This window comes from Pyrus communis, chromosome 16 (genome assembly GCF_963583255.1).
Source record: "Pyrus communis chromosome 16, drPyrComm1.1, whole genome shotgun sequence".
Lineage (NCBI taxonomy): Eukaryota > Viridiplantae > Streptophyta > Magnoliopsida > Rosales > Rosaceae > Pyrus > Pyrus communis.
Window position 1 is genome coordinate 13,619,643 of NC_084818.1, and position 17,829 is coordinate 13,637,471.

Sequence of the window (17,829 nt, forward strand, 5' to 3'; positions counted from 1 at the left end):
TAATTGAAAAATTATGGGGAGAGAGAGCGAAAAATGGAAGCAGCTATATAGCTGCTTTCAAAAATTAACTTTTTATCCCAAACCATGAGTGAACAGTGCTCAAACATCGTATTTTTTGCTACAACCATTGTTATAACTCGAGTTTACCAAATACTCATCAACTTTATTCTAAACCTATTATTCTTACAACGCATCAAGAGTAGGTTTTTTTTTAAATTGCATGAGAATACCAAATAGCCCTAAATCCCACCGGCCCAAAAGAAATGCAAGAGAAAAGGACAGAGAAAAACATCATAAAAAAATAACAAATTTCTGAGTGCAAAATTATGTCGGATCATCCTTCTGATCCAAGGGACAAACAAGTTCTGTCGAATTTCACATTTGACGGACGAATCGGGGATTAAAAACTGTTTAAGAAACTAATTAAGTTACTAAAAGTTAACAGTGGCAAAAACAAAACATGATATCTGTTATTTGAAGCTAAATCTTATTTAACCAACACGACAAATGAAACCAAATATTAAGACAAGACAGACACTAAGTTAATAGTGGCAAAAACAAAACATGATCACCTTGAACAATGTCGTCCACCAATTTTATATAACAGGCCACCACATGGGGCGGTAGTCAAGGCGCAGAGAGGAAGAGAATCCAACACGACGGAGTCGGTCGGTGGTTAATCCAATCTGCAAGTTATGAAAACTTAAAACACGTGATGTTCGAACATATTTTTATGCATGACATTTGACCAAGTTTTATATGTAAATCTGAGTTTACTGGGTCGGGCCGCACAATGTCCAAAGCGCAGTTATGTCGCAGCCCGAATGAATGAAGAATATTATCCTTACTGAAAAAGGGGTGGATATGCAACGAAGAATTATCAGCATCACCAATTCATCAAATTAAACAACTTCAACTAAATTGGCTATAACATTAATCAACTCCACAAATTACTAACAGTCTTAACCAGTTTTAAGATGTTTTATAATAACAGACTCGACACGACCCAACTCAAACATCAATACATCAACAAGTTACTCGACATGATGCTACCATCCAGCCAGCGTTCTTCCTTCCAAGTTCCGACTTTTGCAGCTCACTCCTCTTTCCCCACAGCTCAGATGTTCACTTTGATATCAGCCACTGGCTAGTTCCGGTTCTTGGATTTCTCCATGGCCCTAGGAGCTATATATGGAACAAACAAACAGGATAAGATGGGATAAGAGTACAATTCATCATTTAAATCAAAAGGTGAAAAGATCAAACGTTTATCTCGTAAAACCATAAGCTGAAACCAGTAGTAATCTAGAATTTTAAGACATTACAATTATGCACAGCAGATCCATATAAAACTTGAACAAAAAAATGCAAGCGTCTTCTGGTAAGGCTAAATGAAGTGCATGGCAACAAAGCATGAAAACTGAAACCATCGCGTTCAATCATTCTACTTCCCACAGATACCGCAGTTTTTATGCTATGAGCTGTACTAGAAAATAGTTCATGTCAACATACCAACTTTACTTGTTAGATTGTTTCATTAGGACTCCAAGGGGCCACATAGATTGTCATAAATTTGCTTTAAGTTCAAGTCAATTAAGAGGGATTTACTCATTGCACGGCCATCACACCTAATGAAGTAAATAGGAAACTCACTTGTCTACAAAATTCACCCATTTCGTTCAGTGCCTCAAAAATCTCCCATTTTATCTTTTATAAGTAATTTTATTTTCCCAAATATCCATCTGACGTGGAACTGATATTGGAAACAAATCATAAGATTATTGTTAAACACAATCAGTACAAATTAAGAGTAGTCGAGTAGATCGCTAAAGTAGAAAGACAAACCTAAACCAATGGCATCGGAGCCCTTCATTATCTTCAACCTCTTGCATGTGTCAATAAACATCCTGTAAAAAAACAGAATATACAAGATAAGCATCATGGACCATAGGATTTAGAATATCCAACGTTATAGTGAACTACTTTTGTTGTTTCACTTTTTACTCTTCCTCTTTCGGCTGGAGCAAACTCATGATATGTTCTTAATACTGAAATCTATTGAAAATATTGCATTCATAAAAGTTCTATAAATAGAAACGAACAGAAGAACTTAATTCCTGAACAAGGCTATCACATTTTCAAAAGTTTATGAGTCAGTTTAGCAATTGAAATACTTTAATTTTAATTCTACAAGTTATTATCTTTTTGTACTTTATTTTAGAAGAAATACTAAAAATAAATGTGGAAATAAAGTGTAAATTAAACAGTTTATGCAAGGGTTCAACTGGGCCTCAAAACTTTATATGTTATGTAAACAAGATTCATGTATGCTTTCACAAATTTTGATGTTCCTGTCAACATAAGCTTTAGTCGATGAATTGGAGATTAAGGACTAAATGTAGATTAATTTAGATTCCAGACTATCAAGTCCCTCAGACGATTAAGATCTCTAGTTTCTTGCAAGTCTACAATACAGTATCGCCCTCCTGACAATGGAGTAATGAAGCATTTCATTAATAAAACTCTCACCCTTGTCATAATTTCTTTTTTTTTTTTTTTTTTTTTTTTTTTTTTTTTTTTTTTTTTTTTACGGTTCATTAAAAAAAAAAAATAAGCATCACCCTCCATAAGGGAAGTCCTCCCTCTCATCGATGGGGGAATCCTAATATTCCCCGCTTATAACCCATACATGTAAATTGTACCGCGATACATCAAACTTTTACAGTTGTTTGTGTGAGAAGGGTCATTTAATTTCAAAATATATGTTGTACAAACAAAAGGCTTCAACTCTGGGAAATAATGAAACAATGTTTCTGCACTATAACAGTTTAAAAAATTCTCCCTGTGGAAACCAATCAGAAAAATACAGGAATATTAGAACTTACTCCCATGGGACATCCCCAACAAGCATCCAGTCACCATCCTTATCCTCATATGTAAGCACATATTCTGATCCGTGAAGAAGATCTCTCAGCTTACTCTCACTCAGTCTTTCCCTCCCCGGAGCTCCATGGGACCCATATTGCCCTGAAATCACAATAGAAAAGTGTGGAAATTGGGTCCATGCAGAAATGGAATGTTTTTCTATATGTAAAGACATGATATCAATATTAAATAAAGTATAGTAATTCACCTATGGTAAAACAGCTGAACATCTTTTCCAGAGCAGAAGACAGATCTTGATATGTAGAGTAGGTTCTCAGGTCTACCTTCCTCAGGTAGGGAGCCCCATCCATGCTGACCTTGACAAAAAGTCCACCGGGACCAGGTTTTCCATTCACTTCATCATTGTTCTTTGACGTAGTGGCTAGAGAATTCTTCCTAAATGATCTAATTGGCGGCCATCCAACAACTTGTGCCCTGCCAACCAAATGTAGATACAATTACGAACAAACCACAGATTTCATATAAAGCTTCAAAGTCGTCCATCTAAAATTCTAACTTACTTAGCAGCTGGGGCACTTCCATTGTTAGAAGCACCCAAAGGGTTATGGCCGCCTCCGTTTGTAGCATTAGATTGTTCTTGTTTAGTGCGTGCTTCTTTTGTTATGGTTGGCTGACTCCCAGAAGGCCTGGATGATAGCATTACATTGATTGAATTCACAGGAAACTTCCCTTGTCCAACAGATTCTGGAGATTCAGAATCAGAGCCAGCTGCATGAAACATCCAATTTCCTTCAGTATATGCATTACTTTTCACCTCTGAGAATCCATCCAGAGTGTCAGCAAAGCCCCTTTTGTTGCCATTCTTCTGTGATGAGGAGCAGATTCCATCTTTTGAAGGAAGCAAAGGAAACAGTGGCTTCTCGTTAAGTTTCCCCGAGTTCAACAAGCAAAGATCAGGTTCCCGTTCTGGTGATTGGGATCCAGGAAGACCGAGCCTCAACTCCGTAGCCTTAAAGTTCAGATTGTTCTTAGTCCCCTCTGACAAGTTCGAGACCGTGGAGCTGTCGACTGAAGAACAATCTGACAATCCTAGGTAGTTACGTTCTTTCAGTCCAGAACTGTTATGAGAGATACAGTCCATAGAGCGTGAAAAAGCTACCATAGACCCATTGCTCTGCCCTTCCTCCTCACCACCCAATAGTGGTGGAGACATTAGCAACTACACTACTGCAAAAGGGAAACAATATGAACCAAATTATCAGATTCATTGCTTGTAAAACTACCAGCGAAACCAAAACATGAAAATCCCAACAGCACAAGATGGAGAAAGCTTCATTAGTTTAAGGTTTAACTGTCTCATCTAATGGAAATTAAATTCACATCAAGTATAAATAGAGTCCTAGAAAATTTTACGAACAGAGAATCATGAATTTTCTCATCATGATTTTCCCATCAAAATAATTGTGAGCATGACTAAAGGGGTTTTCAAAAGACAAAAGTCACAAAACTATCTGATAAAACAAACAGTGGCTATCCAGAAACCGGTAACATGTAAACCATATTAAACCAAGACAGATCAATATCCCAATGGAACAGATTCAAGCTTCTCCTAGAATAGTTTCCGGTGAGAAATGAAACTCAAAAGGATATATATATGAATAATCTAAAGAAAAAATAGAAATATTTGACAGGATCCATTTGGGAAATGTAGATTAGTCGAAATACAATCAAATCCATGAAGGGGAAAAAAACCCAAATTGGGAAAGTGCTCACTGGTCTGCCCATATAATCAATGTACCAGAGAACATATATTTATATGGCTTCAGATCAAACCACAAGCCACCATAGTCCAAGCTAAAGGTTCAGATGCCAGAGGTTTGTAGCTCAAGCGCTTAAGAGCATTTGTCCTTGCACCCGAAATCCTAGGTTCGATTTTCCCTCCCCCAAATACCGCTCGTATAAAAAAACTCCGTAAATTCAAACAAACCCGAACCATTACACAACACGTTATGAACAGCCTAAGATAGTTGCAAAATTGAAAGAATCTCAAGAAGAAACTAGGACATGAAAATCCTAACAAAAATGGAAAAGTTACATTCACCGGCAACGAAAGGTTGTAACAAACACAACAAGTATCCTCCACAACTTCAACCTCACAAGCTTAATAGGAAATTTTGCTACTTTATGATGTGATTCCATCAGAAACTAAACCAAATGCACATCAAAAACAAATTGAAAAGTGAATCCGTATTTATACTTTCTTGGAAAGGAAAAAGGTCAACTGGGTATTTAGCATTTTGTTTGCATGAGCTTAAGCTTTACCATTTAAAAATAAATAAAATAAAATAATCTCCTTTTTCTCATCTCCCTAAATTTTCTAGGAAACCAAACAGAAAATGCAAAAAAAATGTTAAAACAACTTTTAAAAAGAAAATTGTACAGATCCACTGCGATATATAAAAGTCCAAAAAAAGTATAGCAAATTAAGCTGAAATGCTCCAGGAATTTACTCCGAATATTGAACAAAACAATATGCAACTGAAAAAACAAAAAACCCAAAATAAATAAATAAAAATCAAACCAGAGAGAGAGGCAAGGTTACAGAGAAACCACAAAACACTGAGCTTTCAGAACGAACCCAAAACATACAGAGCATCAAGATCTCAGAACAAAACGACCCAGAATTCAAACAAGAAAAAAAAGCTCAGCTGCAAAATCATATACTAAATTATACACAAATATTAATTAAGACTGTAAAAACAAAAGTTTTTAATTAGCAGGAAAACAAAATAAAAAATGGGAATATTGGTAGCACGCACCTGAGGAACTTGTGTGGATCAGACAAGGAAAAGAAGACCGACGAACCCTTTTTCTGAATTCTCAAGGAAAATGCAAACAAAGCATCAAAGTAAAAGCAGAGAAAGAAGAGAGAGAGAGAGAGAGAGCTTAGGACCCTTCCATTAGGCAGAAAGCAACAAAGCTGTATTTTTTAGGCTGAGCTCGCCGAGGAACTCGAAGCCCAAAATAATTAATATATTTTGTTGAAAAGAAAAAGAAAAAAAGTAGGGGTAAAACTGAAAATACGGGTAAAAGGTGGGGTTTTGTAATTATATTAATCTATGCTTTGTCTGTGAAAATACGGACCGGCTGGTTTTGCACGGCGCCGATCTGGGACAGGAATGGGGAGAGGATTGAAGGCTCAGATTGACTCTGTTCACTGAATCTGAGCCGTCAATTTTTGGTTCCGCGAAAATATGTAGTTCTGGCGCAAAGACGTTCTCCCTTTTGCTGTAACTACTCGTTACGTTATTGTTTGTTGCTTTGTCAATGACAAAATGTTTGTTAATTGGCTTAAATGTTAAAAATGGTTTGTGTATTTTACCTGTTCGGTCAATTTTAGTTTTCGCGTTTTTATTTTGGCCAATTTGATTATTGAGTTTCAAATTGTTAGCCAATATAGTCAATTTCATTAATTTACAGTTAAATATTTCATTTAAAATTTATTAAAAACCCTATTTATTTAAGAAATCTGAAAAGCTTAATGTAAAATTTAAATAAACATAACATAAAAGTTCAGATTAAAACTCAAGACAGCATCTCTAACCACGAACGTGCAATGGAAAGGGAGATCCACAAAGGAGTAGAAGGGATGCAGATCAATGCTACGAAGATGGTGGATGCGGATATGACGCGGAGTTGTATGGGGTCAACACTAGCGCAGGAGAGCAAAAGATGGAGAGCAACAGAACATCGACCTCACTAGAGAAATAATGCGGAATTTGATGGCAGGTGGGAGACCGTGGGGTGAATTTTTTTTTCTGAAAGAGATAGGATGGGTAGTTACAAGGTGACTCGTAGTGGTGGCTTTGGATGGGTGGATGATGGTGGTGGCTGGGATTGAGGGTAGAGGTGGAAGGGTTTCAATTTTGTTGTTGTTGAATTTTTATTATTTTTTTCCCTTAATTTTTTCTTTCTTTTTTTTATCAATTTGAAACATGTTTGGATGGAAAATGAGCACGTTGACTAACTGAGGAGCCAAATCGGTCGTAAGGGTAAAACATAGGACCATTTTAACATCTAAACCTTATTAATTTTTTAAATTATGAAAAAAAATATTATTTTAAGATCTTTTGTTTTAAATTATCAATTAACAAAAAAGTACCAATAGAAAAGACAACCAAAGCAATTTATGAATACACTATAATTTAAAATAATTATAGGATTACAACTCAATTCTACCACGTTTTCCGATCGCCCAATTTTTCCGAGGAACAGACGATCATATTTTTTTCATCTCAAGGTCACTGTCCTTTTTCAAAAAAAAACGTAATGAATTTTTCTCAAAGTTATTGATTTTATTGTGTATGCGCCACTTATTACTACGATTGAATGATATTCGTTTTCATCTATAAGTAGAAGTCTTAGGTTCGATTCTCGCCAAATGCGAATATGAACCAAATGACTGTGGTTAGCCCATTGTGAAATTTAGCTCACTCTCACACCCCTTAGTATAGATAATATCAAATGCATTAAAAATAATTATTGAGTATACATATGAAAAAATAAACTCACACAACAAACATAATTGAAGATGAAAATGTTGTACATATTGCTACTTTTCTTGTGAGATCAAGCATTCTAGTGTTAGGAATGTAAAAAAGTTAGACGAAGTTGTCTAGATTACCTCTTCATTAAATATTTGTCGAAAGATGTGTTACAAAGTACAATGAACAGTTGCAAGTCAAAACGTATGCAGTCTGCATGCTCATTTATAATAGTGAATGTTTTGCCATCTGAGTCTTTGAGTAGCCTTTCCTTCTCCCCTACTTTGAAAGAGCAAGGCTTGACCCCCAGAGTCATAATAGTTGATGGTATGTCCACTCCTAATTGTCTTGATACAAACCTTTATCCTTCTTGTTGTAATGAGCTTATTGAGAGTAAAAATCATTCCTCTTGCCAATGGATGAATACGTTTGGTGACTTAGTGGGCTACTAAGTGGGGGCAGGAGAAGATATAATAAGTGTTTGAATGGTCAAAATTTGCTCACCTGGTAGAATTTGACTTCCACTCCCCACTTGTTGATAGGGGTAAGGATTCCCTTGATATGTCTTTGCCTCGGCAAATGTATGATTGTAAGCTTGTATCATCACCTCATAGTAAGTATTCCAAGTGTTAGCATTGTTCATGTACTTGGAGAAACATTCATGCATGCCTACCATGAAGGCCCTAAGAACTGTTTTATCATTTGTCTCTACACAAAGAGAATACTCATGGCTGAAATGACCCACATACCCATGCAGTGACTCATTTGGCTTCTAAAAAATGGTGTATAAATCATCAGAAAAGTGTAAGCGATCAATGTGGAAGATATGTTGAGCCACGAAAAAGTCTCCTTAGCTCAGCGAAGGAATCCACTGTATCATATTGAAGACGACAATAACAATTGAGAGCTCTACCTCCACTTAAGAAGGTGGAGGGAAAATGAGTCATCGACCATCATCACTGTTTCTTTGGTAGACCATGGTGGATTCAAAGAGATGAATATGCTCAATTAGATCTTCCCTCCCAGTATATGGCTCATCTTTTGTTTTGTTTCTCCTCGTAGAGGGGTGCCAAAGATCCTCCTTGTCAGAAGGTCGGGCCTTGGCATATTCCAGTCAAGTATCATGCCCTGACGCCCAGTTTTTAGTTTGTTCACTTATTCAAGGAGTTGCAGGATAAAGGGATCCTGAGTGGAGTCAAGCACCATTATAACCCTCATTCGTAAGTTTCCATCATCTCTTTGAAGTTGGAAAGCTTGGGCAATGGCATGTGGCCTTTCCATGGATTTAGCGTACTGGGTCGGAACATGCATCTTGGAAGCACCCCCCCCCCCCCCCCACCCCCAAGTTTCCCATACCTTCTTATCCCTTTAAGGCTTTTTGTTCCTTCCCTAGGTTGGTAGCTAGTATGGGTTATGGCAGGGGACCGAGTCTGTTGATGACCCTAGGGTTGTTGATCTTTGAACCTACGTGGATGGGTTTTGCATCTAAATTTTTAAAGTTTTAAATTTCCACGTGGGCCAAATTGACACGTGGCACCCAATCATTGTCAACATGGGTGCCACGTCACAGGTTATTTGCAATTCTGACGGAAAGCTTAACAGATATATAAAAGTGTCACAAAAATTTCACTTTATGTATGAGACATAGATGAAAACAAAAATTATTATATAAAAGTTTGAAAACCACAAAATTTTAGGTAAATAATAACATGAAGAAGGAGAAACTTCCTTGTCTAGGCTGCATTCCCCCTTCTTTCCAAATATTTCTACTACTACAGAGCAATACTCCGGTGAGTTGTAGAAAAGTTACAAAGAAAAATGCAGTGTTTCTAGAATCTTAAAATGTTGATGATATTTGAAATTTTAAGGGTAAATTACACAGAACTACCTTAATTATTGGGTCATTAACAGTTTCATACCTCGTCTTAAAAAAGTTTCAATGTCATACCGTATCTTCGAATTTGTTGCAATGTCATACCTTCCGTTAGTTGTCTGTTAATTCCTCTGTTAAATACTGATGTGGCACACTTTCTAATAAAATATTATTAAAAACTAAAAAAAAATCATTCAATATTTTTTAAATATTAAAATAATAATTAATTAAAGAAGAGTTATTTATATATTAAACAAACAAAAAAAACCCCAAGTTCGTCTTCCCCCCCTCCCCACTCCTTGCAACCCAAAAAGAAATAAGAAGAAGAAGAAGAAGAAGATAAAAATAATAATAATAATAATAACACATCTTCATCTTCCCCGACCCCACCTTCCCTGCCATGCACCCCTTTCTTCCTCCTCCCGTCTTCCCCTTCCCTCCTCCTCCGCACCCTCCCTCGCACCCATTACCTGCAACTCAGATAAAAATTTAAAAAAAAAAAAAAAAAAAAACATCCTCATCTTCTCCAACCCCCCTTTCCCTACAACCGAAATCTCGTCTTCCGCTGATTCGTCAGGTGGAGAAATTGGGCACGGAGAAAATGGGGGGAATGTGTGTGGATTTAAGGAGTGAGGGGTGTAAAGGAGGGAAGATGGTGGGTGCAGAGGGTGGATGCGGAGGAGGAGGGAAGGAGAAGACAGGAGGGGGGAAGAAAGGGGTGGGTTGCAAGGAATGAGGGGTCAGGGAAGATGAAGATGTTTTTTTTTCTTTCTTCTTCTTTCTTTCTGGGTTGCAGCGGGTGGGGGAGGGGGGGTAAGATGAACTTAGGGTTTATTTTTTATAAATAACTTTTCTTTAATTAATTATTATTTTAATATTTAAAAAAATATTAAATGATTTTTTTTAGTTTTTAATAATATTTTTTTTTAGTTTTTAAAGTGTGCCACGTCAACATTTAGACAATTGACGAAATGTATGATATTACAACAAATTCGAAGATACGGTATGACATTGAAACTTTTTAAAGACGAGGTATGAAATTGTTAATGACCCAATATTTGAGGTAGTTCTGTGTAATTTACTCAAATTTTAATATAAATTGAATTTGAATACTATATTTTATGGAATAGTATAATTTATAGCCAACCTGAAAGAGACAAAGTAAAAACATAACAAGTGCAGACAAGTCTATCATATTCAGAAGAGTAAACCCAGGCATTAAACCAGGAATGTGGTTTGATAACTTGATATTAATTATTAACTAGTTTGGTATGAATTATATACTTGGTGATGGGTAGAGTGTTGTATTGCTAATCAATCATATATGAAATGGTTGCTTCAAAAATCAAATATAAACGGTGGACTTGACTTTTTCAACCTGAATTTATACGCCATATTTTACATTATTGAGTTTGGGTTGATGATAAAGTGAGTTAGTCATAATAATAATAATATAGTTACGAGCTTATTATAAGACATCAACCAAACAGTAACATTAATGATAATCAATAATAAAATAATTGCATACTTGTTATAGTGAGCGTCGCAACCGTGTGAATCAAAGCTAAATTTTTTTTTGACCGAATAAATAAAATTAAGTGTCGCTAAACTAATTAATTAGGAGTATTGAAAAAAATAATAAACACAGAAACAAACACTGAAGAGGGTAGGGATTAAGATTAGGAAGAGGGGGAGGGGGACAGAGAAAAACAGGGGTAGGAAGTGTGGTAGGGGGGGACAAGAAAACGGCAGCTGACGTCTGTTTGCCGGGTGGTGTGCAAGACATCTAACCTCCCTCCTCCATCATTTTTCTCTTTCCATAAATACCCTTCAATAATTAATTGTTTATTGTTTTACCAAATTAAATTATTGTTTATAGACGCCTAAATTAAAAATTAAGATTAAAATAATGAAAATGTTGGTGGTGAAACTTGGTCGGAGTAGCATCATGAAACTGGCAGGAGTGCTTTCGCACGCTTGGGGGCACAAGCATTCATGTTTTGTGCATGCCACAAAATATTGTCCATCATCACCCTAACATCACTCCCCACGTCACCTGCACCTACTACTACTTCATTGCATTTGCCTGCCATTTCAACAAGGGTATACACCGCGTTCTGTTCAATAATGAATTATTACATATAATTATTTACATAGTAATAAATTATAAATTGTGTTATTCATGAATAATTTTTTACTTTTTACATATTATTTTTAATTTTTAGTTGTAGGATTAAATGAATTAAAAAATATTAAATTACAGAAATTAACAAAATATGTGTGGGAGATAAAATTTTGTATGTGAATAGCACTACGCTAAATTATTAGAATGGAACATTACGTGCCAATGAAATTGTTTTGTGTAGGTCATGAGTTGAATAATGCAAATTATTTTGTTCAAAAAAATTTTCACGTAATAATACATTATCGGACCGAGATGCTTCTATATTAGTGAACTCGTTTGATGCCATTCAATTGTTCACTATGATCTCTCTGCCTTTTTATTTTTGAATTTTATTTTTTAGTGTTTTTTTTTTTTTGGCTGTGCTGTATTAATGGTTGTTTCTGCAGGTACTAGTATATAGGCTCTGCAATAGCTATATGTAGGCGCTGTTCAGTTAAGCAAACATGGGGTACTGTACTGTTTGTGAAAAGGACAAAAACATGTTCTTTGCTTGTTGCTATGGAGAAATTGTTCGTGCCTGGAGGCCGTGCGGCCAATGTCTGCATTTCCTAGTGAAATAATGCAATAGGAGCTTTTGTGCTCTCTTCTCACTCGCCTCATCTAATTGGATTGGATTGGATTTTTGTTTAAGATTAGGTGGATTAATTTTTGCTCTAGTTAATGTTTGTTAGTTCATAAGGATCATTTTTGTACTAGTAACTATGTATGTTTTGGTGAATGTTAGATTAGAACATTCGTCAATCCAGAGACTTGACTGGCTTCTGATGTCATGACTTGAGACTCGAACCCTACATTGAAGAATCAGAGTTCAAACTCTCAATCTTTGGCGCCATAATAGAACTTGAACCTCAAACCTCGAACCTAATGGTCACTATATAACAAATTGACAATAGCCAATAAAATTTATTGTGCCTAATGAAATTAAACAAAAACCAATCAGTGGCTAATGAGGTGAGTAAAGATACTACATATTCACCACTTTAACCATTGATAAGGCTTTACTCACCTTATTATGTACAATTATTATTAGTGATTATTATAAATGATGGATTGCTCTTGTGGTTAAGATATTCTTTTTTAACCTACTGCATCTTGTGTTCAAACTTTCTCCTTTATTTAATGTAGAATATCGCGCACTTGTATTAAAAAATTGTGACTACGGTCGAGTTTTATCTTGATTTGGGTTCAGGATTCAATTTTCGAGTCCCCATTTCCTGGTTCACCGCTCGGAATATGAACCTCGACTTAGCTCACATTAAAGAAATATAAAATTGGATATAAAACTGTAGGCCTAAAGTTTCACAGCCCAGTCCAAATCCGGTTTACACACCTCAAAGATTGAGGCCCAAGTTTTGCAGATCCCACTTGCATCTTAGCTAGCAAGTTGGGACTTTCATTTTCTTTGGAAGTATTAAACCCCATTCACTATCAAGATATAAGAGAGGACATGTGTTGTAGTATTATTGGTCCATTGTGAAAAGAAAAAAAAAAAAGGTTTTGAATGATTAGCATGCAAGTCTTGTCCGAAAAAGTACAAGGGACTGGTTCCGAATTTTGATCATGACAATTTCAGTTTATTTGGGTTGATATGAAAGTTTGAGGTGTGATTTGGAGATGGGCGTATCTTCAAAACACTGCACAAAGCTCTTCATTTTTCTTTTCTTTACGAACGATAAAATAAATATATCAAATTCATCTAAACTGCAAAAAAGATGATTCAAATTTGAGTTTAGATGATAAAGGACATTACTCTAATCAAATTGGTCAACCAAAGCCAGACATTTGCACAATTTTTTTGGGATGATGTTGTCTAGGGTAATTGGATTTCCAACTTTCTAACCCTTTGGAAAACCCTTTGATACAAAAAGGAAAAGAATACAAGGACATGGGCTAAATTACCATCCACACATATAATATGACATGTTTTCACAACCCTTTTTTTGCCCACCATGTTTGCACGGATGAAATTTGTCTTGAAGGTAGGAACAAAAATGAAGTTACAAAGAAGTTGCGTCGATGTGAATCATCGATGCTCTCCAACAGAAAGGAGACTGCGTTTCTTGGAAGCAAACCAGCTTCGTTGGGTCTGCAACTCTCTGAAAGATAAAAGCCAAGGGTACAAATGAGATATGACATATACACAAAACATATGAATGTCCCGGAATTAGCAGATAGCTGAGAGCTCATGGCTTCAAAAGTTTTGCAGGTGTACGTGAGGACTCGCACGTTGGACAAGAGTAAGGGTGGCCAACTCTCACTTGGTTCCAACAAGCAATGACAAGCCTAGTTGCTGATGTTGTTTTTGTTATTTTTGGGTTTTGATTTTAGTGGTTTGGTCTGATACCATGGTTGGATTAGCATATCTAATTCAAAGTTAATTGTTACTTAGTATTACTGTCTAACGATAGTCATTTATATTTGTAAGTAAAAAGTTTTAACCTTAACTCACGTGAGTGAAACTTAATTCTACCATTCATTTTATTCATTTATATTTGTAAGTCAAATATTTAGACTTCATTTTGTTTTAATTTGCCATATTATAACCAACCTGAGTGAAACTTAATTCTACCTTTTAAGATCTCTAAAATGCCAAAATCATATATTTTGTTATCTAAATTTTACTCTTTCGATGTCAGATAATACTATGTTTAATTGTTAATTGTACCAAATTTAAAATTGCCAACACCACTTCAACTTTGTTTCATTTTCTCTTTCTTTTGAAATTGCATGAGTTCAATTCTTGCTTTTCCTCCTCTCCGGTTCTTCTTTCCATAATGTTTTACAGTTTGCATTACGGGTGAGAAGAACTTGTAGATCAAGTGAATTTTTTTATGGCAAGATTATGGAATCGATTGGATCAATTTTTTTTTTAGCTTCATTTGCGTATTAAAAAGTCAACATCATGGAGAAAAAAATTAGTACGGACGGATTTTGTTTGCCTTTGTCAAGAGAATTACGGTTTATTAGCAAAAATGTCCGCGCAATGTTGCTAGTTTTAAAACCATGACTTAGGCTACTGCTTTGGGTGTTGGTGGCTCAACGGCGTAGCTCGAAGCCACTGCTCGCTAGGTTTAAAAAAAAAACCCTAATTTTTTTCTTTCTTTCACAACATCAATCCACATAAGAGCAATATTATGAGTATAATGCATGCACAATTTATGTAGAATCTAAAATTCATAAAATGTAAAATTGGGTCATGCATTATAGTGAAGTTTCATGCAAATAAGGCTAAAAAAAAATATCTAGATCGATTTTATATAGAGGTTTATAAAGTGATGGGTTTTTGTCTAGAAAATAAGTGTTGTAAGGGGTTAACTCTAAAGCACCATTTTCTTTACCCAATTATTAATTATAGTCCAAACGATCCCTATAATAAACAGGAAATGATAAACAAACAACCCTTTTAGCGCTTCACACACCCCTTATTTAATCACGTTCGTTGTTTTTATTTAGTTTATTCAATCTAATTATTGTCAAAAGTAAAGAGTAGTGTGTGAAGGACTAAAAAGAGTGTATATAATCCGCTCCCATAATAATCCCTTCCAATTACTCCATTAATTTAAACAGTAAAATTAGAGCTCAGGTTAGAACTGTAGAAAATTTGATTGAAGAGTCTTTAGTCAACAACTGAATTGATGTTTTGAACCATTTTTTAAGTATTAACAACGCACAACATAAAGTGTTCCGACATGCTAAAAAAGAAACATAAAACGGATAAACACACGAAAAGAAGTATTAGTATAGGTTTGAGGCCTAACTGAGAGGTAAAACGGATAAACACACAAAAAGAAGTATTAGTATAGGTTTGAGGCCTAACTGAGAGGTTCATAGCCAACATTTCAAAGTTTCAACATCCGTTCAAAAACCTATGAGCAGGCAAAGAAAATATACAATCGCTTTGGCAGAATCCATGAAAACTTGATCCTATTAATCATAACTTTAGTGTGTTTTTCTTAACATGCACTGAAGTACAAATTTACTTTTATGCTAACTGCTCGTCTACAAGACTACACAGCACAAGCAACATTTTTCTTGACCTCCAAGAGTTGGGTGACACGTTGGGTGTGCAGCTTTGTATGGAAAAGTTGTATCAGTCTCATAATTGGGAAAACTCACCAACTCCCCTACTCGGCAACTTTTGCTCAAAAAAGCTCACATATCATATCATAGTTGTCTACCATTTTAGCCCCAAAAAGAAAAGGACTAAAGACTAAGTGTTTGGGAAATTATAAAGAAATTATGATAAAAAATTTACAATAAAATAATATTATTTTAATAAGCACTTAGATAATTAGGTTAAAGTGCGGGTATCTCGTTCTTTTTAAAGAGATTCAAACCCACAATGGTTTGACAAAGTCCACGAATCGATGCTGCAATGTATTTCTTGACTTGTCCATTCCAGAATACAAAAGCCCAATTGAATTATTGTGTGACTCAAAGTTATATGCACAAAAGGAAAAGTCCAAAGCTCCACCGCAAGGACATCCTTCTTTGGCCAGTAAGTAAAACGGAAATAATGGCAGAATGGAGAGAATAATTGTTGTAGAAGAAATTGAGTAGTGAGATAATAAATAAAAACGATGATGGAGAAAATGCTACTAATTATAGATTTAGTATCACCCTTAGTGAATAGGGTAATAAAACACAAATTAACAAAAAAAGAGTTACAATAGTTACATAAAACGAAAGGCTAATAGACTCCACCTTATTTTTCCACTAATTTACTCATTTATTTAAAATTAAGAATTCACCAACACTACAGTTCCACCGTCATCCTTATATTGCAACAATCGGCTCTTTTAATTTAAATTTGAGCTGAATGTAAGAGGGTTTGTAATTTAAATAGCTAAGAACTCTTGTGTTTGGAATCTTTTTATCGATTGTCTTTTCTTTCATTATCTATCACCAACAAGAAAAATGAAAAAGAAAAACTCTGGAAATAATTAGTCACCAACCTCATGCATCAATGATTGTTCGAGACAATGTTGGTTCCCTGTTAATGCTATGCACATGTTAATCACCAAATCCTTGAGCCATATTAAAATGTGAGGTTTAATTATGAATGCATTATTTCTTCCTTCCACACAGTAACATGCAGCACAGCCAGCCATTCATGAACACAAAATTGAATGGCTTTGTGCAAAATAGCAAGCACGCAATGCAGCCAGCTGAAGGCCAACTTCCTAACTTCTTTAATATTTAGATTCAATATATCTCAACTTTTTATTTCCACCTTTTTTTTTTCTTTGTTAGTAAGGAAACAAACAAAATCTAAGCTCTGTAGGGATACAGGTTATCTACAAATATTCATTGAAATTCGAAGCTATTTGACTATTGAATTAAATGGTAGTCATATTAATCGGTTTATCAAATTTGGACCGTATTTGAATCAATTTGAATCATCGAATCTAACTTGTCGACCCATATTTGATTAGCATTGAGTTCAAATTGAATAAGATCCTTATCAAATCTAATTTACGACCTAAAAAGATTAAAATATCATTGCTAAAAATACAATATTTATTAATAAAATGAAGGTATAAGTTTATTTTATATTCATAAAAAGGCTTAAATTCCTCACACAAATATGATAGTTAAAAATAAAAATAAAAAAAAATAAAATGTCAAATCAGGTTATTATCAAGTCGGATCACTCTTAATTTATATATGGATCCATTTATAATCGAATTATCTAATTCGAATAATCGGATTGGAAATCTCCATTTCTATTAATTCGGATTTACTATTAGTAAAAATCCGATCCATTGACAGATGACATCTCTATAATTGTACTACAATTGCTTCCACATTTAAATTCAACATTTTATTTCCATATTTTTCATCATTTTGTTTCTAGAGGGAGCAATAACGTTAAAGGGTTAAATAAAAAATAAAAAATGATTGTGCTCCACCATTATGATAAAACGACTTCTAACATTATTTTGTTTCTTTATTACCAAGGATACAAGCAAAAGTAGAAAGCAAATAGTCCAAATCCGCTCTTTATACGCTCGTTTGAAAGTGTTTTTAAATTAATTAAAAATGCTTAATAAAAATGCTAATGAATTTAGTAAAAGCATTTAAAATACTTCTTATAAAAGAACCACTTCAAGCATTTTTAACATCCAAAAATATATTTTCTTAAAATATTTTTTATTATTTTAAAAGTACTTTTCAATCAAGCTTATCGTTAGCACCCAGTTTAACTGACCCCACATCATTCCGTACCAAGGACCTGGACGTATCTTTACACGTACTCACACTCTCTCTCTCTCTCTCTCTCTCTCCTCACTCATTTTTTTTATAAATTACCTCATTTCCAAACTCCCAGACACCAAAAC

At 34.9% G+C, this 17,829-nt stretch overlaps 1 protein-coding gene across 1 annotated transcript; it reads right to left on the reverse strand.

Moving 5' to 3' along the window:
* Positions 1-911: 911 nt before the first annotated feature.
* Positions 912-5,846, reverse strand: LOC137720034 (auxin-responsive protein IAA9). Its single transcript, XM_068459033.1, has 6 exons — positions 5,706-5,846; positions 3,447-4,113; positions 3,134-3,360; positions 2,886-3,027; positions 1,846-1,907; positions 912-1,185 (listed from the first exon to the last, which is right to left on the reverse strand). Exons 2-6 carry the CDS (start codon positions 4,097-4,099, stop codon positions 1,148-1,150), a joined length of 1,122 nt encoding a protein of 373 aa, XP_068315134.1. The 5' UTR covers positions 4,100-4,113; positions 5,706-5,846; the 3' UTR covers positions 912-1,147.
* Positions 5,847-17,829: the final 11,983 nt, after the last annotated feature.